Genomic DNA, 23,188 nt, shown 5'->3' with positions numbered 1-23,188 from the left:
GATTGGTGAGTGTGACAACGTTCGGTGATGAAACAAGATGTGCATGACGACCAGAGCACAACGAGTATGCCTATCCTACGTCATGATAGGCTAGTGGTAATTGGCTTTGTCAGAGATAAATCTATCGTGGGGTTTGACACGGTCTATTTGTATTTTTTTCCCTGCTATATAAAGGGAGAAAGGGAGTTCGAGAAGGAACATGGGGAACACTCTGTAACAAGTTCACCTAATTCATAAGAAAATATACATGATGTATGGCTATTATTTTACGAAAGACCTGAATCTGTATAAATCCCTATATTTTGAGTTCATTCGATACATACCTGCAATAAATATAGATAAACGCGTCCATCATCTAGTATACTCCGAATTCATCGTTAGAGATTACACCAACATAATACATCTTGAGTACAAACCGCAGTACAAAAGTACATGGCACAGTGCCCCACGAGTATAGTACTCCGTTTAAATCTACGTCCTAGTATAGCCTGCTCGGCCTCCTGGAATTGGAAAGAAGTCGGTCCTACGCTTTTCATGGGGGTCCCTAACCTTTTTCATGTGGTGTCATCGTCATGGGCTCATTGTTTGCCTCCGGCCTCCCGAGCCCAGAACGGAGGTCCTCCGATGAATTGTCTGCCGAAACAAAGGCCGGACAGAAGACCAGCGTGCTCACTTTCTTGTCAGGATGGCAGCTGGTCCACAGGTACCATCTCCCCTGCTTGTTGGACGGCCACACTCGAGCAGTCATCTCCCTTGCACCCCGTTTTGTGTGGCTCAGTGGCGGACGCAGAATAGACGGTTAACAAGGCACACATCTTTTTCTCACGTCTACATCTCCTTTCTCTACATGAAGCACCAAAGGTTGGACCGCTGATTATTTGCGAATCGCGAGATCGGTAGGTCTAGACGGTATACTTACTAGCACGTTTGGTCCCAAGGTCGTCGTAGGGCTTACTGCTTTGGGTTGCCGGCTTGCGTTGAAGGAGCGTGACAGGACGGGTTGGCAGTTGACAGATGGAGTCTGCTCCGGACTCACGGTTGCCAGATCTGCCGTGCGATGAGATGGGAGTCCGGTTCATGCCACGCTGTGCTTCACGGCCGGCGAGCGCACAGTTCAGAGTAGGAGTTCGTGTGATCCGCGGCCTATAGGCACACAGAGAGGCAGTGCTTCTATGTAAACAAACCCATCAATCGATGTATCAAAAGGACAAATAAAAGGACAGTACGCTGGCACTTCGGATGTTACTTCAGGTTCTAGAAGGAAAACGAGAGTATCACAGGGAGTAGCAGACTACCAGGTGACAGTACGTCTGTATCTGCAATACGCCCCGATTTATACTGCACGCGTAATGTTTCAGATCACGTCGAGTGCAGCTCTGTCTTTCAAAACACCTCGATTGGGATGGTAGACTCGTAGCATGTCACGAACAAACTGGCGCACGAAACATGTGCAGTGAATGAGCGACGTTTGAGGTCCGGGATGCTTGTCAGCAAAAGGCTGCACTGCACAGCTAGGCGTGCTGCTGATGTCTCGCCTGGACCCGGCCGTGGCCGTACCCTGGCATGATGCGAAGCCTAACGGCAGCAGGAGGCGCGTATCCATCATTTCGTCCAAAAATCCAAACAGAAACAAGCACCGTGCCTGCCATATCTTGATTATGCTGTGAAACAGTTTCAGTCGGATCTAGAGCTGAGAAGTAGGTACCTTTACTATTTATATTCCTTATTCCCTTTCTCTTTTTCACAGTTTCGGTCGATAGCAGATCTAATCCGAAAAATAGAGCTCTCCTTTTCATCTTCCTCATTCTCCTCTTTTTTCTCCTCTTTTTCTTTCTCTTCTTTTATGCCTAAAACTTATAAAAGGACTTATGTCCCTACTCGTAGAAACACTTGAGAGCTCTAGACCTTCCCCCAGGGTTGGATCCGTCCATGGTTCTGGTGGTGCTAAAAGCATCTTTGGCTAATTTCTGTTGTGGAAGTCTTAAAACTTTAGCTTTTTTTTCTTTCTCTCGAGCTAAGTACTAGTACCAGTATTACCACTAACATTTAGCAGTGCTAAGTGGAGCCGTACCAGTGAATTTTATCCGCCAACACATCAATCCGTCCAATCTTTCGATAGAGTGTTGTCTCTCTTTACTTTGCTACTTTCGTTTGGCTACATGCATTTTATAGGCAGAGCAGGTGAACTCTCATATATTATATTAGCTTCATACAACTATAAGAATTAATAAAACTTCCTATAAAAAAAAATCAATCCGTCCATTGCAGCACAGAAGCGAGCACAGCTCCCCTGACAGGCGGCGTGTCACTGAACCCGCCCAGCTCTTCCTTCCATGTTGACGAAGAAGAACCCACGAGGGGGCGGGAGCCACTCCCAAGTCCCCATCTCCCCAATCTCCATGCATCCGAAACCCCAAAATCAAAAGCAAAAAAAAAAAAAAAAAGAGAGAGAGACGCTCCTCCAATTTCCCAACTCCCCAGTCGGCAAGCCAGCGTCTCCACGGTTTCACACTGCCACGCAGACGCGCAGATCAAATCTCAAATCTCAGCGGCAGCAGATAGCACTAGTTTAATCCAGTCGCCACCGACTCCTAAGCTAAATCACACTCTACTCCGCTCCTCTGCTCCCGTACGCTTCGCGGCGCGTCGCTTTTGCACCGCTACTCCCGCGCCACCGATACACATCGCCGCCGGAGACACAGGGGCCGCCGAACTAGAGAAGCAGGAGAGGGTGGGGGTGGCGCTGGGACGCGAGGCCCTCCTCGGGAGATGAAGGCCAAGGCCCTCCCCTTCGTCGCCTTCGAGCACAAGCGGTTCGTTCCCGCCCCGCCCGTCTCGGCGTCATGCTGGCCTATGCTGTTTCGGGGGGTGATTTCCCCGGAATTTTCGAAGTTTCCGCTCGAGACTTCCGCGTGCGTGCATTTTGCCTGCTTTTCGGAGATGTTTAGGGATTTTTCTTCTGTGCGCGGGGATCTCGATCCGGTGCGAGACATTGGGGGCCAAATTTGGGCAACGCAGCGCCTAGATCTCCGCATTTCTGATGTGTTACTTTTGCTTTTCTAATGTTCGAATTGTGTTTTTGTGATGCTTGCCAATGAAAGTATCTGAGTGATGCGAAACTGTCGAATTTTTGCGAGTCACGTTTTGTTACACCAAATTTTGTTGGGCATCATGAGTTTAGCAAAATCAAACCACTGATATGTATCTGGATTGATTTCGGGCCTTTTGACTAAAAAAAAACTTAATGTTTTAAGCACAATGGTTCGGCTTTAGCGGCATTAGCTACTGCATTTCTGACTGATGCGTTGGGTGGTGGTACAGGGATGCCTATGGTTTCGCCGTGCGGCCACAACACCTGCAGCGGTACAGAGAGTATGCAAACATCTACAAGGTGGAAAAGCTGCCCCCTGGTGATGCCTCCATTTTGCACCATGTTATTTGATCTTCCTGAGTTTCGTATGTCGTGCTGCTGGGTCTACAGGAGGAGGAAGAGGAGAGGTCCGAGAGATGGAGGAATTTTCTTGATAGGCAGGCTGAGGACAACGAATCATCTGGAGAGGACTGTAAGGTTGCACCTTCCAATGAGGATGAAGGAGCTGCTGGCAAGAATGCCGAGGATGGCAGGTCAAAACTGTCGGATGAGAAGACACCGAGGCAGCCAAGACCACATAAGATCCAAATATGGTCCCAAATTAGGCCCTCCTTGGGCCACATTGAGGAGATGATGAGCTCACGTGTCAAGAAGAAGCAATCTTCTGCCGACGAGGAGTACACGAGGGATGCAGTGCACCCTGATACTCCCGAAGAGAGCAAGTCATTGGAGGATTCTGATGATGAGTTTTATGATGTAGAGAAGGTTGATCCTAGCCAAGAAGTGCCTGTGGCTGACAGTGCCAATGCTGATTCAGGCACACATATAGGTGTGGTTCAAGAGGGATATTATCCTTGGAAGGAAGAACTGGAGTGTTTAGTCCGTGATGGGTTACCAATGGCTCTGAGGGGAGAGGTACAGCTTGCATTTTCTTAATATATTCTGTAGATTTTCTGTTCTATTGAAACAATGAACCCCGTTGCTTTGTGGTGACAGCTATGGCAAGCTTTTATTGGTATTGGAGCTCGTCGGGTGAAGGGGTATTATGAGAGTCTCCTTGCTGCGGATAGTGATAGAGAAGACAGCAAATGCTCTGATTCTCCAACCACTGAACATGGTGATGGAAAACCAAAAGCATCTCAACCATTTTCTTCTGAAAAGTGGAAATGTCAAATAGAGAAGGTGCATATATGATTATAATTGTTTCTACCGGATTCAATCTCTTTATTCGTTGATAAATTTTGTATATTTGGAAGTCCTGTGCTAAGAGGTCATCTGTTACTTTGGGGTCTCTTTAGGATTTGCCTAGAACATTTCCAGGACATCCTGCTCTAGACGAGGATGGCAGGAATGCTTTAAGACGCTTGCTCACAGCTTATGCTAGACATAACCCATCAGTTGGTTACTGCCAGGTACATCTCTACCTTAATGCTGATTCATATTGCTTTTCATGTCAATGGATGACCTTAGCTTGCTGGGCAGCCCTTCTGGTTTTCAAATGTGATCTCAGTTGAATACTGATATTTTGAAGTCTAAAACAGTGGACAAACACCCAAAAATATCCTTAAAAGTTTCTGATAAGAGTGAAGTTGACCATAGTCCCGATCTCATAATGGTCTTGTACGTGAATTTTTTTCCCATTACTTATTTCTTTGCTTTTGTATTTTACTATTTTCTGGCTTGGATGTAGTTACTCCTAAGCAGCGACTTGACTGAAAAGAGATGTTTTATGGTGATTTGATATCATGTGGTCCGCTCGTTAGGTGTGTCCAATGGTGTACAATTAAAGGGACCCAAGCGAAGGTACTGAAGTTGTGGGTAGGTACCCACTAAGAATAATGCTGAATGTTAGACAAGTAATTTGCTTCGCCCATAAACATAAAATAAGAGGAGGAAAGTCATGAGCAGGGTTAACAAATTCGTTTGGGAAAGAAAACCGCTACCCACCGACTTTCCGAAATTCGTGAAAACCAGAAAATCCGGTCGAAATTTGGCGAGAATTCGGACAAATTCACTTGATCAAATTTATAAATCGGAGACAAAAACCGATCGAATCGAGTCAGCGAAAACTGGTCGAATTCCACCGAAAACCGAGTGAATTCTCCAATTTACCGATCACACTTTCCGCATTTTGAACGAATTAGTCGAAAAGCGGTCGAATTTCTCAAATTTCAGTGAAGTTCAACAAAAAACCAAAAAATAGCTCGACCTTGTAAAATCAATAACTAATTTATCTGAGCTTCAAATCAAGTGAAACAAATTTTGTTGGTTTCCTTGTTACATGATTTACATGATAAAAGTATTTATAATCATCAAAAAGTTGAATATTTTCTGTGAGAAAATGTATTTGCTAAACCTAGTTAAATGCATAGTTAATTCTTTGCTAATCCAAAAATCTTGAAACCAATTTTGTTAGTCTGCGTACACGATCCTATGCCTTTTAAAAATACATGAACTCATGAAATAGTTATTGTAACATGTAGGATTGTGTAAATGTGTTGCAACTAGATTAATTCATAACTAACCCATCACTCCTCCAAAATTAGTGAAACCACTTTTATTAGTTACTTATACTATGCTTTATGTAGGAAAAATATGGTAGACATGGAAAAGTTAATTACAATAGTGTTTCTTAACATGTTTACTTCATGCTTGTGAACTTTGTAAAAATCATGGAGAAATTAATAAAACTAAAACTCTAAATGAAGTGAAATAAATTTTAAAGATCCTCTTGAGATACGTCATACAAAAGAAAAATATGTGCTTGCATGTTAAGCTTTTCCTTAACATGATGGGCCAAATCATCATGTTCATATGGCCCATTTTAGTATTTTTCTTTTTCTTTTCAAACTTCCTCCATATAAAATACGATGCAAACAACATTATTTTTGATTTTTTTTTCATAGAAGGTCTTAGAATTGTTTTTAGTATTTTTAGATTTTTTAACTCAAATTCAAAAACCGGTCGGATTCAGAATTCGGTGCGGACCGAATTGACCAGTTTTCAACGAATTTTCGAACCCTGGTCATGAGACAATAAACATGGTCATTCCATTTAGCTGCAAATCCAATTGTAAACTGTATGCCTATTTGTTTCAGGATTTATTTTGTTTCATTTTATTTTAGACAACATTAGTTTTATTCTGAATGCATGAAGAGCAACTTGCCATAACATCATTCCTATTTGGAGTTCTTTTAGTTTACTCTGACTTCGTATTTGCACTGCCCAGATTTTTACATTCTGTTCTTATCAATGCAATTGTACTGTTATTTATTTTTATGCTACTTTATGCCTTTCTGAAAATAGTTTAAATGTTATACTAATGTGCAACATAGAGGTCCAGTATGATTCTAAAGTTTGTGTTGCAACTATGAGCTGTAACTTGTACAAAGAAATATCTTCCCACCTTTTCTATTCTAGAATTACAGTTCTGTTGCTCTCAGTAATATAATTGTAAAAAATTTGGACTTGCATGCTCACTGACTCTGCTCATAGCTAAGATTAATCATAAAAATAATGCAGGCAATGAATTTCTTTGCGGGTTTGTTACTTCTGTTGATGCCAGAGGAGAATGCATTTTGGTATGTTCTGCAGTACATCTTTATGGAATGCCTGCATTATTTTAAATTATAGCTGTTGAAGTGTTGATTGCATGATTGTACAGCTGAACTAAATATTTTTTGAATTTTTTATGGGGTCCACAGGGCATTGACAGGCATTATGGATGATTATTTTGACAGTTACTTCTCTGAAGAAATGATTGAGTCACAGGTTTCCTGAAGCATCATTTTTTTTTCTCATTATGATGTTTGCATGCATGTTGGGTGCTTTGAACTCACTTTGTTCATTATTACATAAGCTGCATTTTGGTTTCCCCTCAGGTGGATCAGCTTGTTTTTGAGGAGTTAGTCCGAGAGAGATTCCCAAAACTAGGTGTGTGACTTATTCCATAGATATTTCATCATATGTGCCAAATGATTGTCTGATATATTAACCGCACAAGTTTGACAAGAACTTGCATGACTCTTTGCAGTAAATCACCTTGATTACCTCGGCGTACAAGTTGCATGGGTTACTGGGCCATGGTTCCTATCTATTTTCATGAACATGCTTCCCTGGGAAAGCGGTAAGCCTTGTTTTGCATTATTTGAAACACTTACTATTGTGGGCCTAACTGGCCCAGCCTGCTAACTTCAAGGGAGAGGGGCATGCGAGCAGCCCTAGGGCAGCCACATGCCACCGCCGTCACCGCGTCTCCGCCACCGGCTTCAATTCCTAGCCAAGTTATCGATTATTAGGAATATCTCTTTTAACTAGGCAGGTTGTATCTGTAAGTTAGGCAGTAGGGGATTGCCACTATAAAATCCCATCTATAGGTCCCCTGTACCTGTTGCAACCTCTCCAACTTTCCATCCTCATTCCTCCTTGTGCGCCACCAACTCCTCTCCCTCGTGCCGCCATGGGCGACCCTTCCTTAGGGCAATCCGTCGCATCCTCCCTCCCACTAATGATCTATGCCCATAACACTTACCCTCAAATTGATACTTCCTCTGCTTTTGCAATATAAATCAATTTTCTTGAGAACCACTGTTTCAATATATAGGTCATCTAAGAAATCATGAGTGTAGCTATTGTAATATTTTCACTTTCTACCCTGAGTAGTTGTAGTGTTCCATTTAATAGATGCGTGTAAGCTCAAATGTCAACAACAATTTCTTAGATTTGGTGTCTCCTTGGTCTGTGTGCTAGTAAGATTGGACTAATATTGTGAAACAGATTGCTTCCTCAACTCCTAGCTTAGCTAATTTAATGTTTTAGGGCACTGAAGGCCATTTTTAGGTCCAAATTGTTTTGCCCTTGTTGGACTTGTTACATGGCACCATAAATATTGTGGTTCGTTAAAATGCCAATTACTGTTTCACTGACATATGGCTCCATAGTCCACTTGCTACGGACAGCATTTTTCTGAATTGCACACTTTTAAGCGGCACCAACTAAAAATTCATAACATCTTGAACAAGAAAATATCTGTTACAAGTTACAACCTTGAAATGATAGAAAGAAATGTTACAATACCCGGCCATACTAGATTATGAGGGAGGAGAGGCAAAGGCAAATGAAAACGATGAAGTGGCAAAACATCCATAACCACGGAACCACTGCCGTCCTATTTCTTACTGTAGGGATTGTAGGATACCTGGGAACAAATGAGCCGAAGAATTCCTTCTTATTCTTGTACTGGCTATGTTTTGTTCTATAAATTGGAGACATGGCACTGAAATACAGTTAGCAGCAGAACTTAAGAACCCTTACCTTTTTGTTTAAAGACCGCTAATATTTTGAGTTAGCTATTATCTTCGCTAAAGACATTCTTACCATTTATTGCTATTTAAACATTTCAGTTCTTCGTGTTTGGGATGTGCTTCTATTTGAGGGAAACCGCGTGATGCTCTTCCGGACAGCCCTTGCACTGATGGAGTTGTATGGTACTGGGCTCGCTCTTTTGCTTTATTGACACGCAGAGAGACCCAACAAGTTTCTCTGAAGTCAGGCGTCTGGTTGGAGACTTACCACCACTGTTAATTGCAGGTCCTGCACTTGTGACAACAAAAGATGCCGGGGACGCAGTAACCCTTTTGCAGTCTTTAGCTGGTTCAACTTTTGACAGCAGCCAGCTTGTTTTAACAGCTTGCATGGGATATCAAGCTGTAGGTGAAGCAAGGCTGCTGGAGCTGAGAAATAAACACCGGCCATCTGTTATATCTTCAATGGAACAGAGAGCAAAAGGTCTTCGTGTATGGAGGGACACCAATGGTCTTGCATCAAAGCTATATAATTTCAAGCGTGACACTGAACCATTGGTGTCATTATCAGAAGAACAGTTAAGTGACTTTACAGATGGCAATAGGAACCAAGAAACCAATTCTGGTAACATGGATGATATGTATCGTGGCCTCACTGTCAACACCGAGATTGACTCTTTGCCTGATCCTAAAGACCAGGTATCATTCTCAATAGTCAATATGCTAACGATTTCTTTCACCTCCAAATTGTAAGACAGTGGTTTCATTAAACTTAATGGACAAACTGAAGAACACAGAGAAACAGAACTAACCCATGCACAAATATTTCCATTAGTGAGGTTTTCCGATGTCCAGTCTATTGATGAAATTCATACATTGTCATGCACACTTAGCATTTCAGGAAGCTATTTGCATCCATCTTTTTTTGTTTTTGCTGCAAATCTTATTTCAAGGACAAGATGGTTGGTCAAAGCAAGATATATTATATTTGCCCTCTTGTTAGGGCAAACTGCTTATTTTTCGAAGCACACAACATAACTATTCACCAAGTAAGGGATACGGTTTGGACTCTTATAGCCTTTTATCACTACATTTCTCACTATGAGGATTTGTGCAAATGGCACCGCCAGCATTTAGCATCACCGTTAAGTGACAGAACTCCTGGCCCAATAGATTATGTAAGTCATATAATTAACATGGCTAACACGTCCCCGGGGAATCCATGTTACATTTTTTGTATCTTGTTAGACTGGTGTAGCAAGTTCTGAAACCTGGGTACTTTAATTTCACCATCGTAAACACTTATGTATACCAGTCTTTGGTTCCTCTTCATGTTTTCTCCTTGGATTTTATACTTTTATTGATACTTAAAGTATTAACTGTACCTGATTAATCAAAGTATGTCTGGTTGTATTGTCCCAGGTGGTCTGGCTGAAGGGTGAATTATGCCAACTGTTAGAGGAGAGAAGATCAGCTGTTTTGAGGTATGTTTCAAATATCCAAGACTGTGACCCTTAGGTTGCTTGAGTTATTTCCTATCCACATACTATGAATTGATATATACATGCAGCGATGTAAGTAATCATTTTACAGGAGTCAATCTATCTGTTCAGTAGCTTGAGTTATTTCCTATCCGCATACTATGAATTGATATATACATGTAGCGATGTAAGTAATCATTTTACAGGAGTCAATCTATCTGTTCAGTAGCCACTAGGATTAAAGATGAGCGGTTTTTCCTCTTTCGTGTTGAATTACTCTTCTGATTGTTTTTTTCATCCGTATCCAGGGCTGATGAACTAGAGACAGCACTGATGGAGATGGTTAAGCAAGATAACAGACGCGAATTAAGTGCAAAGGTAAACTATAAACATCAAAATATTGTTCTTTAGAGTGCTTCTCTTTCTTATAATGTCATCATCATTACATCTCTGTTTGTTGCCTTTATTGTTGAGGTCCTATTACTGTTTGTTGGAATATGCCATCCGAGCTAGCTATGCAGCCGTGCGGCGTGTGGCCATGCAGGTCGTGCGGCCCAACCGTGCTCCCCATGCGGCCTCATCTGATAGAGTTTGTTTGTACAGATAGACTTGACTTAGAGATAAACCCTCTGTACGTTGTACTATATATAGCCCCCTAGGGCTCCCTGAATAATCAAAGTCTGAGATTATTCCCCTTACTTCCAGTCTTTCATGGCATTAGCCTAATCTGATCCCCCACCTCCTGCCACGCCCTCTGCTCCCCACCTACAAGTCGATATTCTACCACAAGTATAATTCCGATGACACCCTTGCACGCTACAAAGCGCGTGGGTTCTATGTGGCTTCTCCTAGCAGCTCGGCATCGACTAAGACAAGACCCTCAGCTCTGTTGTCAAGCCGACCACTATTTGCGTGGTGCTCTCCCTCGCCGTCCGCAACAACTGGCCCATCCACCAGCTTGACATCAAGAACGCCTTCCTCAATGGCAAGCTCGAGGAGACGGTCTTCTGCCAGTAGCCTTCCGGCTTCGTCGATGCCGACAAGTCGAATCACGTATGTTGGCTCAACAAATCACTCTACGGCCTGAAGCAAGCTCCTCGCGCATGGTACAACCGCTTTTAGAGCTTTGTCATCTCCATCGGGTTCCGCGGCTACGAGACAGACTCCTCTCTCTTCGTCTACAATTGCGGCACCGACATCGTCTACCACCTGTTGTATGTCAACGACATCATCTTGACGACGTCCAACATGGCTCTACTTCATCGACTCATCACCGCCCTCCGCAATGAGTTTGCGATGATCGACTTGGGCGACCTCCATTACTTCCTCGGCATCTCGGCGCATCAAGATTCTCATGGTGTTTTTCTCTCCCAAGAGAAATACGCCACATAAATCCTCCAACGGGCCAACAACAACATGTCTACAATGTGACCCCTGCGCCATGCCGATTGAAGCACACTCCAAGCTGTCCGCTAATGCCGGTGCCCCCATCTCCAACCCGACGTTGCACCGGAGTCTTGCAGGCGCCCTCCAGTACCTCACGTTCACCTGTCCCGACATTATGCATGTTGTTCAGAAGGTGTGCCTCCACATGCACGATCCGTGACAACAACACTTCCAATTGATCAAGTGCATCCTGCGATACGTCAAAGAGACGCTGAGCCACAGTCTGCAGCTCTCTCGCAGCTCCTCCCATGGCCTCGTCGTCTACTCTAATACGGATTGGGCGGGCTGTCCAGACACTCGCAAGTCTACCTTAGGTTGCTATGTCTTCCTTGGCAACAATTTGATCTCCTGGTCCTCCAAGCGCCAGAACACCGTATCCCGATCTAGTGCTGAGACCAAGTACCGAGCCAACGCCATTGCCAAAGCTTGTTGGTTGCGCCTACTCCTCGTTGAACTCCGTCGCCTGTTGACCAAGGCCACCGTTGTCTACTACGACAACATCAGCGCAGTGTACCTCCACCAACCCGGTCCAGCATCAATGGACCAAACATGCGGAGATCGACCTACACTTCATTCGCAAACGGGTGGCACTGGGAGACGTCTGGGTTCTACATGTTCCGACGACACTTCAGTATGCTGACATCTTCACCAAGGGTCTGCCAACTGCGGTGTTGCAGGATTTTCGCTCCAGTCTCAACATCCGCGAGGCTCCCAGTTGACACTGCGGGAGGGTGTTGGAATATGCTAGCTGAGCTAGCCATGCAGTCGTGCGGCCCAGCCGTGCTCCCCATGCGGCGTCATCTGATAGAGTTTATTTGTACAGATAGACTTTACTTAGAGATAGAGATAGATTTGACTTAGAGATAAATCCTCTGTACATTGTGCTATATGTAGCCCCCCACGTCTCCCTGAATAATCCAAGCCTGAGATTATTCCCCCTACTTCCAGTCTTTCACTGTTGATCTTGCATGCTGAACCCAATGTTTGCCAACTAGAATATGCTGGCTATTTATTAGTAATTAATTCTACTAGCTCCCAATTTCTTGTTTCCTTGGAATATGATTGTTCTTATTTTTTCCTTTTCATCTCATAGGTTGAGCTGTTGGAACAAGAGTTATCCAAGCTGAGGCAAGCTCTATTAGACAAGCAAGAACAGGAGCAAGCAATGCTTCAGGTGCAGTTCTTAGTTTCTTACCCATATGTTGTTCTAAATGAACCTTGTTACTACTATGCCATATCCAGATACCCACCAACTATGTCTACATTGTAGGTCCTGATGCGTGTAGAGCAAGAACAGAAGGTCACAGAGGATGCCCGTATCTGTTCCGAGCAAGATGCTGCTGCTCAGAAATATGCTGCACACGTGCTCCAGGTTAATTCAGTTTGATCTATAATCCATGCTGTTGTTCTTTTTATGTTCTATTGTATGTCTTGATCTGAATGTCATGTTTGAATGTGAAACTACTGTTATTTGTTGATAGAATCTGGAGGACAGCATTGAGTTTATAATTGCCTTTGCAGTAACCGGTTCATCCTGATTCGTTGCCATTAGTATGCAACTATGTGTTGCAATGTACATGCACTTATAGTTATATCTGGGTTGATTAAAGAAATTATGTTATTTATGATGCCTATATGGCTATATCGAGAGGGCTTGGAGAAGAAATTTTATGATTTGCTGCCCGCATTCAACTTCATATACAGGAAAAGTACGAGGAAGCTATGGCTTCACTTGCACAAATGGAGAACAGAGCAGTTATGGCAGAAACAATGTTGGAGGCAACACTTCAGTATCAATCTAGTCAGCAGAAAGCACAGCTGCCATCCCCTTCTCCTTCTCCAAGGTACAACTGCCATGTTCTTATTTAACGATATTAGTACAGATTGCTACTCACACTGACAAGGAAACAACACTAATCTACCAAGTTATTGAGCATCTCCATTCTGGTAATATGCTACTCTATACAGTTAAGTGCTTTTTCAAAGCCAACTGGTGAACTGGATGTGATCTGACCACTAAATTGTATTATGACATATTTGAAAAGGTGTGATATTATAAAAGTATTATTTAATGACAAAATTTTGTTCATGTTTTTGACTTATATCCAAACTACATATTATAGAAAAATCTTTGGCCGAAACATGGTTTGCATTTGACCTTGTCCACTCTGAGGTCACCACTTTTCTCACCAGAGGAAATATTACATAATTACAGCAACAATTTGTGAACTTTACTTTCAAAGGGTTCTATCAAATTTTCCACTAGTTTGGTTTCATAGTTCTCCAGTGCTTACTTGATATCGTCGCTTAACCTTTTTTATTTCCCCTAGGACACCAACACGAGATGCATCACCTGGCCAAGCGAACCAAGATTCATCACAGGAGTTCCATCCTAGAAGAATAAATTTGCTTGCCCCGTTTTCGCTTGGATGGCGCGATAAGAACAAGGTACATTCTTTTCGCAGGTGTATTAGGATTGACTGAGTATCACTTTTTTTTCTTTCTATGCAGTCATACACTTATACTAACTTCTTTGTCCAAACTCCAAAGTGGGGAATGCCACAATTTCGTTCCTCTGACAGAACCCTTCATTTTGGGAAGTTTTATCATGCACATGTGGGTGTTGAAAAGGGTTTGGTTATTGAATGCTATAGGCATCATCTGTCTTAGCCTTGCTGCGAGGAGTAACAGTGTGACACAGTAATAAAATTTTCTGCACACCACTCAGTCTCAGGCTTAGTTTCCAACTGACTGCAAAAGGAGCAAACATTTTACTATCTTATTCTCTATAGTTTGTGAGCAAAGTGTGGTCCCTGAAAGGTCCTGTGAGTGATGAGTCTCTTTGCTGTTAACAATGGCCATTCAAAAGATGGAACCCATCATGAGTTGTCTTGCCGTGTGCGGTCTTGCCTAGTAAAATTTGGTATGCCATGCGACCTAACTCTTGAATCATTAAATTTGGATAAGTTCAGACTACTGTTATAAGTTAATTAAATTTGGTCTTGCCTATTAGTTCCTGGTGAACATTATTGGGGGCTGGTTTCTGACATGTACTGGAAAAGGGCCTTCTTTGTTTTCTTCTCTTGGGATAAATTACTCAGTTTCTTGTGGTATTCTTGCATATTTTGAGTTATCATATATAAGCTATAGGTCTTTTTGCATCTTCTAGGACTCTTTGACTTGCATTGTAAAATCTATATGAATTGTTCTGCTTTGCCTTTTTTTATATTATCTGAGCCATGCCTGGGTTTGTACAGGGCAAGCAGAACAGCACCGATGAGTCGATGAACGGCAAGCTTAATAATAACACTGAGCAAAGGGTTGAAACCCCCAATAAGGGCGATGTAATGCTGGGAGACCTGCCGAATGAGGGTGAACACAGAGTAGAAACACCCAAAGGAGATAGTGTGCCCAGATTAGAGACCCCGAAGATGGATGGCAATCTGTCAAGTGTCCAAGGGACCACAAATAAGATGAATGGGCATGAGGATCAGTTGGAAGAAATAAAATTGGATTGATAAAGAGGTCATCCTTCAGCTGATTTTCACCAATTTGGTTAGTGACAACACATGGCGCTATTTTTTAAATTATATATTGTTGTATTTATTTTTTTCCCTTCACCGTTTTTCCTCTTTATTTTTATCCTTATTTTGCGAATACATCTTTCTTGCAGTATAGATTCAATCTTTTGTACCATAACTTGAGGGTGAGTGAATAAGTTATATTTTGCTTGTTAATTCACGATGGGCTGTAAGTTATCAATAGACACAGGAAAAAGTGTACCAAATGGAAGAACACAATGCAGTGTATGGAAGAGCCTGGTCGCTATTAACATCTCATATAAGAAAGATTATTGTGTGGCCTAGTGACTTTCTGGTTGCTTATACCATCGTGTTGCGTACTGCATATTTGCACGCCAACGGACTTGATGCTCAGTGTATCGTGTTGCCTTTGTTTATTGATGGTCGTTATTCTCTCTTCTTTCCATCTCTCATGTCCATTCTGTTTCAGGCAATTGCATAGTTCAGTGAATTCTGCGCGTTGTTGCTGGTGGGCGACGATTTTCAGCAGAGCATGGTCAATTGGTCATGGGCTCATCGCATGGAAACATTGTTCGCTGCACGAGCCAAAGATTTCTTTGACTTGCCGTGCTTTGTTTAAAAACCAGACGAGGAGTCAGAGTACCTTTTCTTCACAGATCCCTAATTAGTCTTCAACATTTTTTGAGACAGATGCAACATCTTAAGCATGTGCCTTTCGTGCGTGCGTGCGCTCAGACAGATCGGCTTCGAAGTGGTAAATTAGGAGAGATGCCACATCCATTTCATTTTTGGTCTAGTTACGGACCTTGGTAACTTGATCTTGCTTTGTGTCAACTGTTAAGTACTATGTACCCTACAGTTTGTAATGGCATAATTTGGCTCTTTTTTCTGATTTTTTGAACCATATATACGTACAGAGAAGAGGATTGGGCAGCATAATTATATTTTTCCAGTGCGAATAAATAGTAGCAAAATAATAAAATAGTAGTATTTAAGGAACCGGCCGTTCAACCGGTCCGCAGCGGTTGAACCAGTGAACCAGTTAACCGACACCTTGAGCGGTTCGATCAGCGGTCCGGTCTCAATAACTATGCTCACGAGTTCACGCAAGGTGCCTGATGTTGCTATCCGTTCCCGCTAGTAAACAGCCCAAATCGTTCTTTTTTGGGGGTCGAACCCGTTATCTATGACGCGTCTTGCATTGGACTCAATTTGTTTCGATTGATCGGGAAGCAATTCACAATTGAACACCCAACGATTAGCTTTTTTAAGTTTTTTATTGAGAAACTAAAAATTTATTATAAAAATTAATCAACAAAATTTAATGATTATAACCGCTTACTTAACTAGCCAGAAACTCTAAATCCGCAAGGTAAAGGATGAAGCTAAGTTCACGGCGGCGGACGGACGTCACGAGCAACGGGAATAAGTAGACTGAGCAACGGGAATAAGTAGACTGGGTCGCGAAGGGATCACTAGCGCACAGATGACTCCCGACCCTGCATCTCGATCTTACCGCATGTGTTGCTGCTGCTAGCGCGCTTGTCTAGATTCTCCGGCATTACCAAACTGCGCGATTACATTAGTTAACTCAAAAGCACGATCACTACTTGGTACTTCTGAGAAAGAGGCGCCAGAGCATCTAGCACTAGCTTCTATTTGGCATGAGATCAAGTTGCTTGATTATCTAATTGCCACGAGGCTGATCCCTCCCCAATCCTGTCTTCGTGATTGGCTGGCCTGTCCCTTCATGGATGCTTCGAAGTGAGGAGTGAGAGCTGAGAGTGAGAGGTGATGCTGCTCCCACTCGCAACAGAGACAACCACATGGTTCAAAACAAGGTCTGCAGTAGTAGTACTAATAAAGATGCCATATATCTAATGGAGCATCAGTACTGGACATCAGAGATCTCAACAGTGCGAAGAAAGCTCACTCAAAAGCGCTCCGCATTTTGGTCAGGGGCCAGAGCCTAAACAAAACCTCAGTGCACACACTCCCCTGTACAAGAAAGCTAACTACAGAGTCGTGGCTTACAAACATAAGAATAAACAAATCTAGTCCGAGAAAGAGGCGCCGGAGCATAAAGTAGTAGCATTAGCATCTTTATTTGGCATGAGTTTAATTTGCTTAATCATCTAATTGCCATGAGGCTAATCACACCATAATGGTGTTGGTTGCTCACTGGCCTGCCTGTCCTTTCATGGATGCTTCGAAGAGACCGCTCCCTGAGTAAGTCTGTAAGTGAGGAAAAAGTTTTGTGAGAAATGAGGGCTGAATGCTGCGTGAGAGGTGACACTCTCCCACTCGCAAGAAGAGACAACCGCATGGCTCAAAACAATGTCAACTTTATTCCCGGACCCCAGCAGACGGATTAACAAAGAAGAACGCGCGTTTTCAACAACTTCCAACGCAACATGCCTAAAAACTCCGGGCAGTCCGGCTATAAGTACCCTCTGCACTGCTGCTCCATCCCCAAGCCAGCCAGCTCTGCCTTCTCCATCAGCAGCAAGGCCACAAGGAACACAAAGCTCACGCACAAAGCGAGCGGCCAGCGAGAGAGAAAGGAAGCAAGCAGAGGAGCAATGGAGTACGGGTACCCCTACACCGGTTGCAGCAGCAACAAGGAGAAGAGGCCGCCGCTCAAGAGGGGACAGCTCAAGCTGCAGATAGCCAAGACCTTGCTGGGCAGCCACGTGGTGCCGGCCGGCGCCACGAACAGGGATCGCAGCTTCGGGAGATAAAGCAAGCTTGGGCTCTGTTCTTAAGTGAAGCAAAATGCAGAGATTGTACGGTATGGTGCTTGACGTAGGGATTGTGCAAACTGATGAGTTCTTTTTTAAAAAAAAAATTGGTAGTTGTTGGTGCCAAGTTTTGCCCGAGTTCTCCCCCTTTGCTCACCTCGAGAGTTCTCAGCTCCTGGAATGCAGCTTAGAGCTCTGTTCTTGAGTGAAGCAATGTAGAAGAGGTGTACTATTCCTTGTTTTTTATGTACGGACTACGAAGTTCTATTAGTATGTTGCAACATGGTTTTGTTGCTAATTGGTCGGTTAATTTCAGAACTGCACTGTAGTTGACTCAATGGATATTTATTCTTTCCCCTGTTTCATTGTGTTGTCCAGCTGCAGCTGAGCTGAAGTGATCAGTGATAATAGTACTAACGGGTTATATCTAGGTTTTATTTGGCACTATAGTTCTTATAAACTATAAGCTGAAATAGATAGGTTGATTTATTATTAGTTTCTAAAAAGCTAAAAAGCTGATTTTTGATGAAATAAACTAAAATTTGATAAGCTGATTGAGAGTGATTTTTTTAAAAAAACTGGTGTGCTGAGAACTTAAAAATTTCATGTAAAAGTCAACAACTTTTAGCAAAACACGATTTTCAACAAAAACTCATAAGTTTCAGCTATGCCAAACATAAACAGAGACACACTTCAACCCCCCGCCCCCCGAGAGCCCCTGTGGCGACCAAAATCGAACCGCTCTCCCCTCCCCTCCGGCCCTCCCCTTCCGAGCTTCCGACGTTTGCTACGTCGAATCGTCTGATTCGGTTGGCCGTGGAGGTGACTCCCTCATAATTGTACGCTTGCCACCACTAGCGTCTCTAGGCTTCGGCAATTTCTCGCCAAGCGTAAGGGGCAGGGCGTTGCCGCGCAGACAAGGATACGTGATTTCACGCGGCACTATACTACCAATGGATGGACAAACATGCCGTAAACAGTAAAATCAGTACAATATTCTCATGAACAGTATCATTATTGCGGTACCTGAACATCACCTGTTTGTTGGGGGCAGGTCTCCATGCGCTTGACCATCTGAAGCATGACATTTGGAAAAGTCGACCGATGCCCGTGCGCTGTCACGTTTTTTTGCTACACTCTACTATGCAGGCGGAGACAAATTTTATTTTAGCCTATTTAAAGCTATTTTTTAATAAAAACACGTGGGTAACTAAATTTTCAGAAAGTAGCCCCTTTAGTCACGCCAAATATATCGACGTGACTCCCCACCTGTGTCATGCCAACTACTTTGGCATGACCAAGGAGCCACGCTAGCAGCCATTCCCGCGACGTACCACGTGTCGTCAACGTGGCATTGTTCTACACCTACAACCACTCGCATCATACGCTAGCGCCCATTTGCACTTATTAGTAATTTCACTCTTCAACCACTTCATCGCAGGCTCGTTCAAAACCTTCTCCAATTCTACAAGCCTTTTGTTGAACTGCCTCTCCTATTTAACTTTGCAAAGTATCTTTAGTTTCTTAATTACCTCCTTGCTCTTCTGTCTTCTCCAAATGTTAGCAGCAAAATGATGCATGCACCATCGGTGCACAAGTGACGGGTAACCCTCCATTTGTTCTCTAGCTGCATTAAGGAGACCCTAGTGCCGATTTGATATCATACAGACTTAGCGTCCCGCTCCAATTACGTGATGGTGAACCAGGTATAAGAACCAAGACCAACTATTATTCCTCTCTCCCTATGTCAACACAAATGCTAGGGGGACCAACTGAACCACTGCATCGATACCGATAGCAAATCATCAGAGCACCCTTGTACTTTCCTGTCAAGAAAGTGGCATCGACGCTAATCACGGGCCTACAATGCTTGAAGGCCTCCACACATTGAGGGAAGCACCAAAACACGCCCTGCATGACAGGCTGCATGACCCCACTATCGTTGCCCATCATGCCACCCGTTGAATTGAAGCAATTCGTCTTGGGGTTGAAATGTAAAACTTCATCCAATCTAAGGACCCTCGCGTTTGCCTCTTTCCAATCTCCCCATAGTAATGCCATCGTATATTGTTTCACCCTCCATGCCTTGCCATACAACACCTGATAATTGATAAACCCAATTATAGATCCAATTAGAGAGGCCACAGTCATATCCGAATCTGCCCAAACAATAGGGGCGATGTGCTGACCAAGATACTTCATCGTGCACTACGAGTGCACTTGTTCTGACTTTGCTGACCCACAAGTGTGGGGTTGTTTCACATTTGTAACCTCCCATCTTCGGTCGTCACTTGGAATTACACGGACCCATACACCTCATCCACAACCTTTCTGGTATTTGATAGTGTACCTCTCCTTCTCATAAGAATGAATCACGTCGTACGGCCTGTGGTGCCACACTGCGTAGTCCCTGAATCAGAACTTCACTTAGCAAGACTATCAAATGTCATCCACTTCTTAATCAATGCATTCTCACCGTCTCACTCCTCCTCCGTGGACATTAATCCGTTATCACATGGAGCTTTCTTGGTCAATGAAATATCCGCTCACCCCGGCACCTCGGGCATATGCACATGTATAGCATTCAATGTCCTCATCACCTGCTTAGTGTAAATTTCATTCCATCAAGCCCCCACTTCATTTTCACTCGCTTCTCCTTCAACCTCAGGACCAAAGTGTCGTTGCTCAACACTAGACACATGTTCTACTTCTTCTACCTCATCACCTTCATCTTCGTCCTCACTATCTGAAGAGAAGATTGGTATTTCTTCAACATTTCCTTGGGCCCCCTCATCCTCATAAAAGCCATCATTGAAGTCATTACATATAATGGCAAAATAAAACTTATTGGAACCACCGACAGCTACCTCCTGAACGAAGGCATAAGGTACCTCTAGAATAGTAACATCGGCGAGTTCAGAGACACCAGCAACCTCTAGGATAACGACGGTAATTTTCTGATTCAAATGCTCAACAGGCTCCACTTACTGGCTAATTCTACCTCACACTTCTTGAACCAATTGCATCGAGCTTCCGCATATACCCACATCACCTACAACCTCCGTGCAACAAACTCGAGAATCATTCACACAATTCTTGTACAATTTTCAATCATTCTCCGACGCCAACTCTATGACAACATAGTGAGTCCTACTACCCGGCCGGTATCAAACCCTCCATGTACGGTTACATCACTTGCATCCACATCAACATACATAATTGATCAAACATGAGCAATAATTTCGTCGAAACAAGGCGGGTTCCCAAATTTTTAACACATGCTCTCTCATCTTATCAAACTCTCCATTTGTATTAACCATGCCACCACAAAACACACGAACAATCCGATCCATTTACACAAACCATCCAAAAATTTCACATATACAAAAATATGTAACGCAATCAATTTCAATCCCTACGCCTCATTATTTCATCACAACAATTCAAAATTGCTCATATATATAGAAGAACAAGCATTGCTCATATACATTGAGCCTAACCATACATGCCTCAATTTCCTACGCTCAAATAATTACATACAACAAAATTCCACATGATACAAATGAGTAACTATACATCAATAACACGACATTTGACCTCTGATTTAACCCAAAACGTACAAATTTTATATATCATCATCATCAAAATATTAAACCCTAACTACCATTCATCTAAGAATACAAGAAAAAAAACTAAAAATACTTAGAGGGAATGGACGAGTTATATTCTTAAGACACTTCCCCGCGAATTCCCCTTCGAATCCGGCCCGATTGGTGGAGGATTAGAGGAGGGGAGGGTCGGTGCCATGCTTCGGTCGAGAGAAGTCAGGAGGAGGAAGAGAAGCTGCGGGAGAGAAGGACCGGCGCATCCCTCTATATACAGCTGAGTCATACCAACACCTTTGGTGTGATAGCCAGTCATGCCAAGAATCCTGACGCAACTCAGGTCTGCCATGTCAACAGACTGTCCGACGTCGTGTCAGCGTGGCTTCTTGATCACACTAAAGAAGTTGACGTGACACGGGTGGAGAGTCACGCTAACACTTTTGGCGTGATCTAAGAAACTACTTCTTAAAAAATTAGTTTACCAAGTGCTGTTATTAAAATATTAATTTTAAATAGGCTAAAAAAATTCGCAGGCGGATGCGGTACCAACTGGGCTTCCCACTGGTCTTGGTCTGTGAGTTGATCATACGTCGGTAGAACAGCATAGCACACCCCAGTGAGGAACAAACTTCTGTGAGACCCGCGCGCGAAGGACCACGAAGAGACCCCCATCCGCGCCGTGCACGTTTGATCGCACGGCGCGCGCGTGCGGGCCTGCGTGCGTACGGGCACGTGTCGCAGCGTGGCAGGGGTCTCTCCGAAAGACCCGACCTCACAGAATTTTCTTCCCCCCAGTGATCCCCACGACGCAACTGATCCATGGATCTCGCTTCTCTGCAAGTGGTACTACCTTTGCTTATCTGATGATAACTAATGCTTCACATAACAGAAAGATTGAATACTTTAAGCGGCTTTTCTGGTGACGTTAATCAGCTTGCATTGGTTATGTGTATCTGATCATTTTATATTGAGACTCAAATCTTAGGCAGCGTCGATACTAGATCTCAGAGATCTCAACACTATAGCTTAAAAAAAAGCCACAGTATATACACGCTCCTCTGTTAATCGTGGCAAGAGAAGCTAGAAACAGAGCGGTGACTGCTCTGAAAATTCCCAGAGCACAATAAAATCAACATATGGCGATAGCATGTATATTATACAGCAAAGTAATGTCACCGTTAATCATTAACCATCATGCCAATAAGCTAGGACATATCACATCACCAATCAGGAATACCATTATAACGAGAACGAGGGCCAGCTCAGTGGTAGTGCTATAGGTGGGCAGCCTTTACCCACCTAGATTCGATCCATGGATTGGCCTAACCTAGGTGTCTCAGTAGACTCATAATAGGAGGATAACATATCTGTCTCACTAGAGATATGATTTATCTAAATTATATGTAGTACGTAGGTCTGTGAATGTGTACGTGCCTGTAGAATTGATATATGTACATATATATATTGAGATACTACAGGTGTATCTAGTTGAGAGAGGTAAAAAATACCACTACAATCAGGGAGCACCTGCTACTATTGAAGTGTTATTGGATCTCGGTAGCGTATATGCGCAATGATTAGGATCACGAGTTAGGCTAAAAGATAACCAAGTGTGATATATAGAGATGCTGCTGAAAAGTATGTATGTGATAAAATCTAGTATGTATTTGAAATACTCAGGTATATATTACTCTCTCTGATCACTTACGTGTCATCCTCAGCTTTCAAAGACAGTAAAATACACATATTTTATCATTTATGGCTATGTGTATTTTATGATAAAGAGGCTGGGATAATAATAGTATTCTATTTTCTTAAAAATATATGGTAAAAATACAAATGTAATAATATAAAGTACTTTCGACACTAAATTAGCTAATATCATTTTTCATGTGATAAATCTAAATATTTTTATGCCTATTGGTAAGGTTTCCAAGCTTTTTTTTTTTAACAACGCAGATATTTATCATAGTCATCCT

General features: G+C 43.0%; 2 protein-coding genes across 2 annotated transcripts; both read left to right on the top strand.

Annotated features, from left to right (window-relative positions):
- The first annotated feature begins 2,327 nt into the window (after window positions 1-2,327).
- On the top strand, window positions 2,328-15,205 carry LOC133909087 (uncharacterized). Its single transcript, XM_062351374.1, has 18 exons — window positions 2,328-2,813; window positions 3,322-3,391; window positions 3,482-4,006; window positions 4,088-4,273; window positions 4,390-4,503; window positions 6,614-6,672; window positions 6,796-6,862; window positions 6,973-7,024; window positions 7,125-7,217; window positions 8,494-8,577; window positions 8,681-9,093; window positions 9,817-9,878; window positions 10,184-10,253; window positions 12,415-12,495; window positions 12,592-12,693; window positions 13,026-13,165; window positions 13,652-13,769; window positions 14,579-15,205. The coding sequence occupies exons 1-18, from the start codon at window positions 2,770-2,772 to the stop codon at window positions 14,837-14,839; spliced, it is 2,541 nt and encodes an 846-aa protein (XP_062207358.1). The 5' UTR covers window positions 2,328-2,769; the 3' UTR covers window positions 14,840-15,205.
- Window positions 15,206-17,262: 2,057 nt separating this feature from the next.
- LOC133910151 (uncharacterized) lies at window positions 17,263-17,956 on the top strand. The gene has a single exon (XM_062352665.1). It carries the CDS (start codon window positions 17,278-17,280, stop codon window positions 17,602-17,604), a length of 327 nt encoding a protein of 108 aa, XP_062208649.1. The 5' UTR covers window positions 17,263-17,277; the 3' UTR covers window positions 17,605-17,956.
- Window positions 17,957-23,188: the final 5,232 nt, after the last annotated feature.

The sequence above is a fragment of the Phragmites australis genome, chromosome 2 (genome assembly GCF_958298935.1).
Source record: "Phragmites australis chromosome 2, lpPhrAust1.1, whole genome shotgun sequence".
NCBI lineage: Eukaryota > Viridiplantae > Streptophyta > Magnoliopsida > Poales > Poaceae > Phragmites > Phragmites australis.
This window is presented reverse-complemented; position numbering and strand designations above follow the sequence as displayed.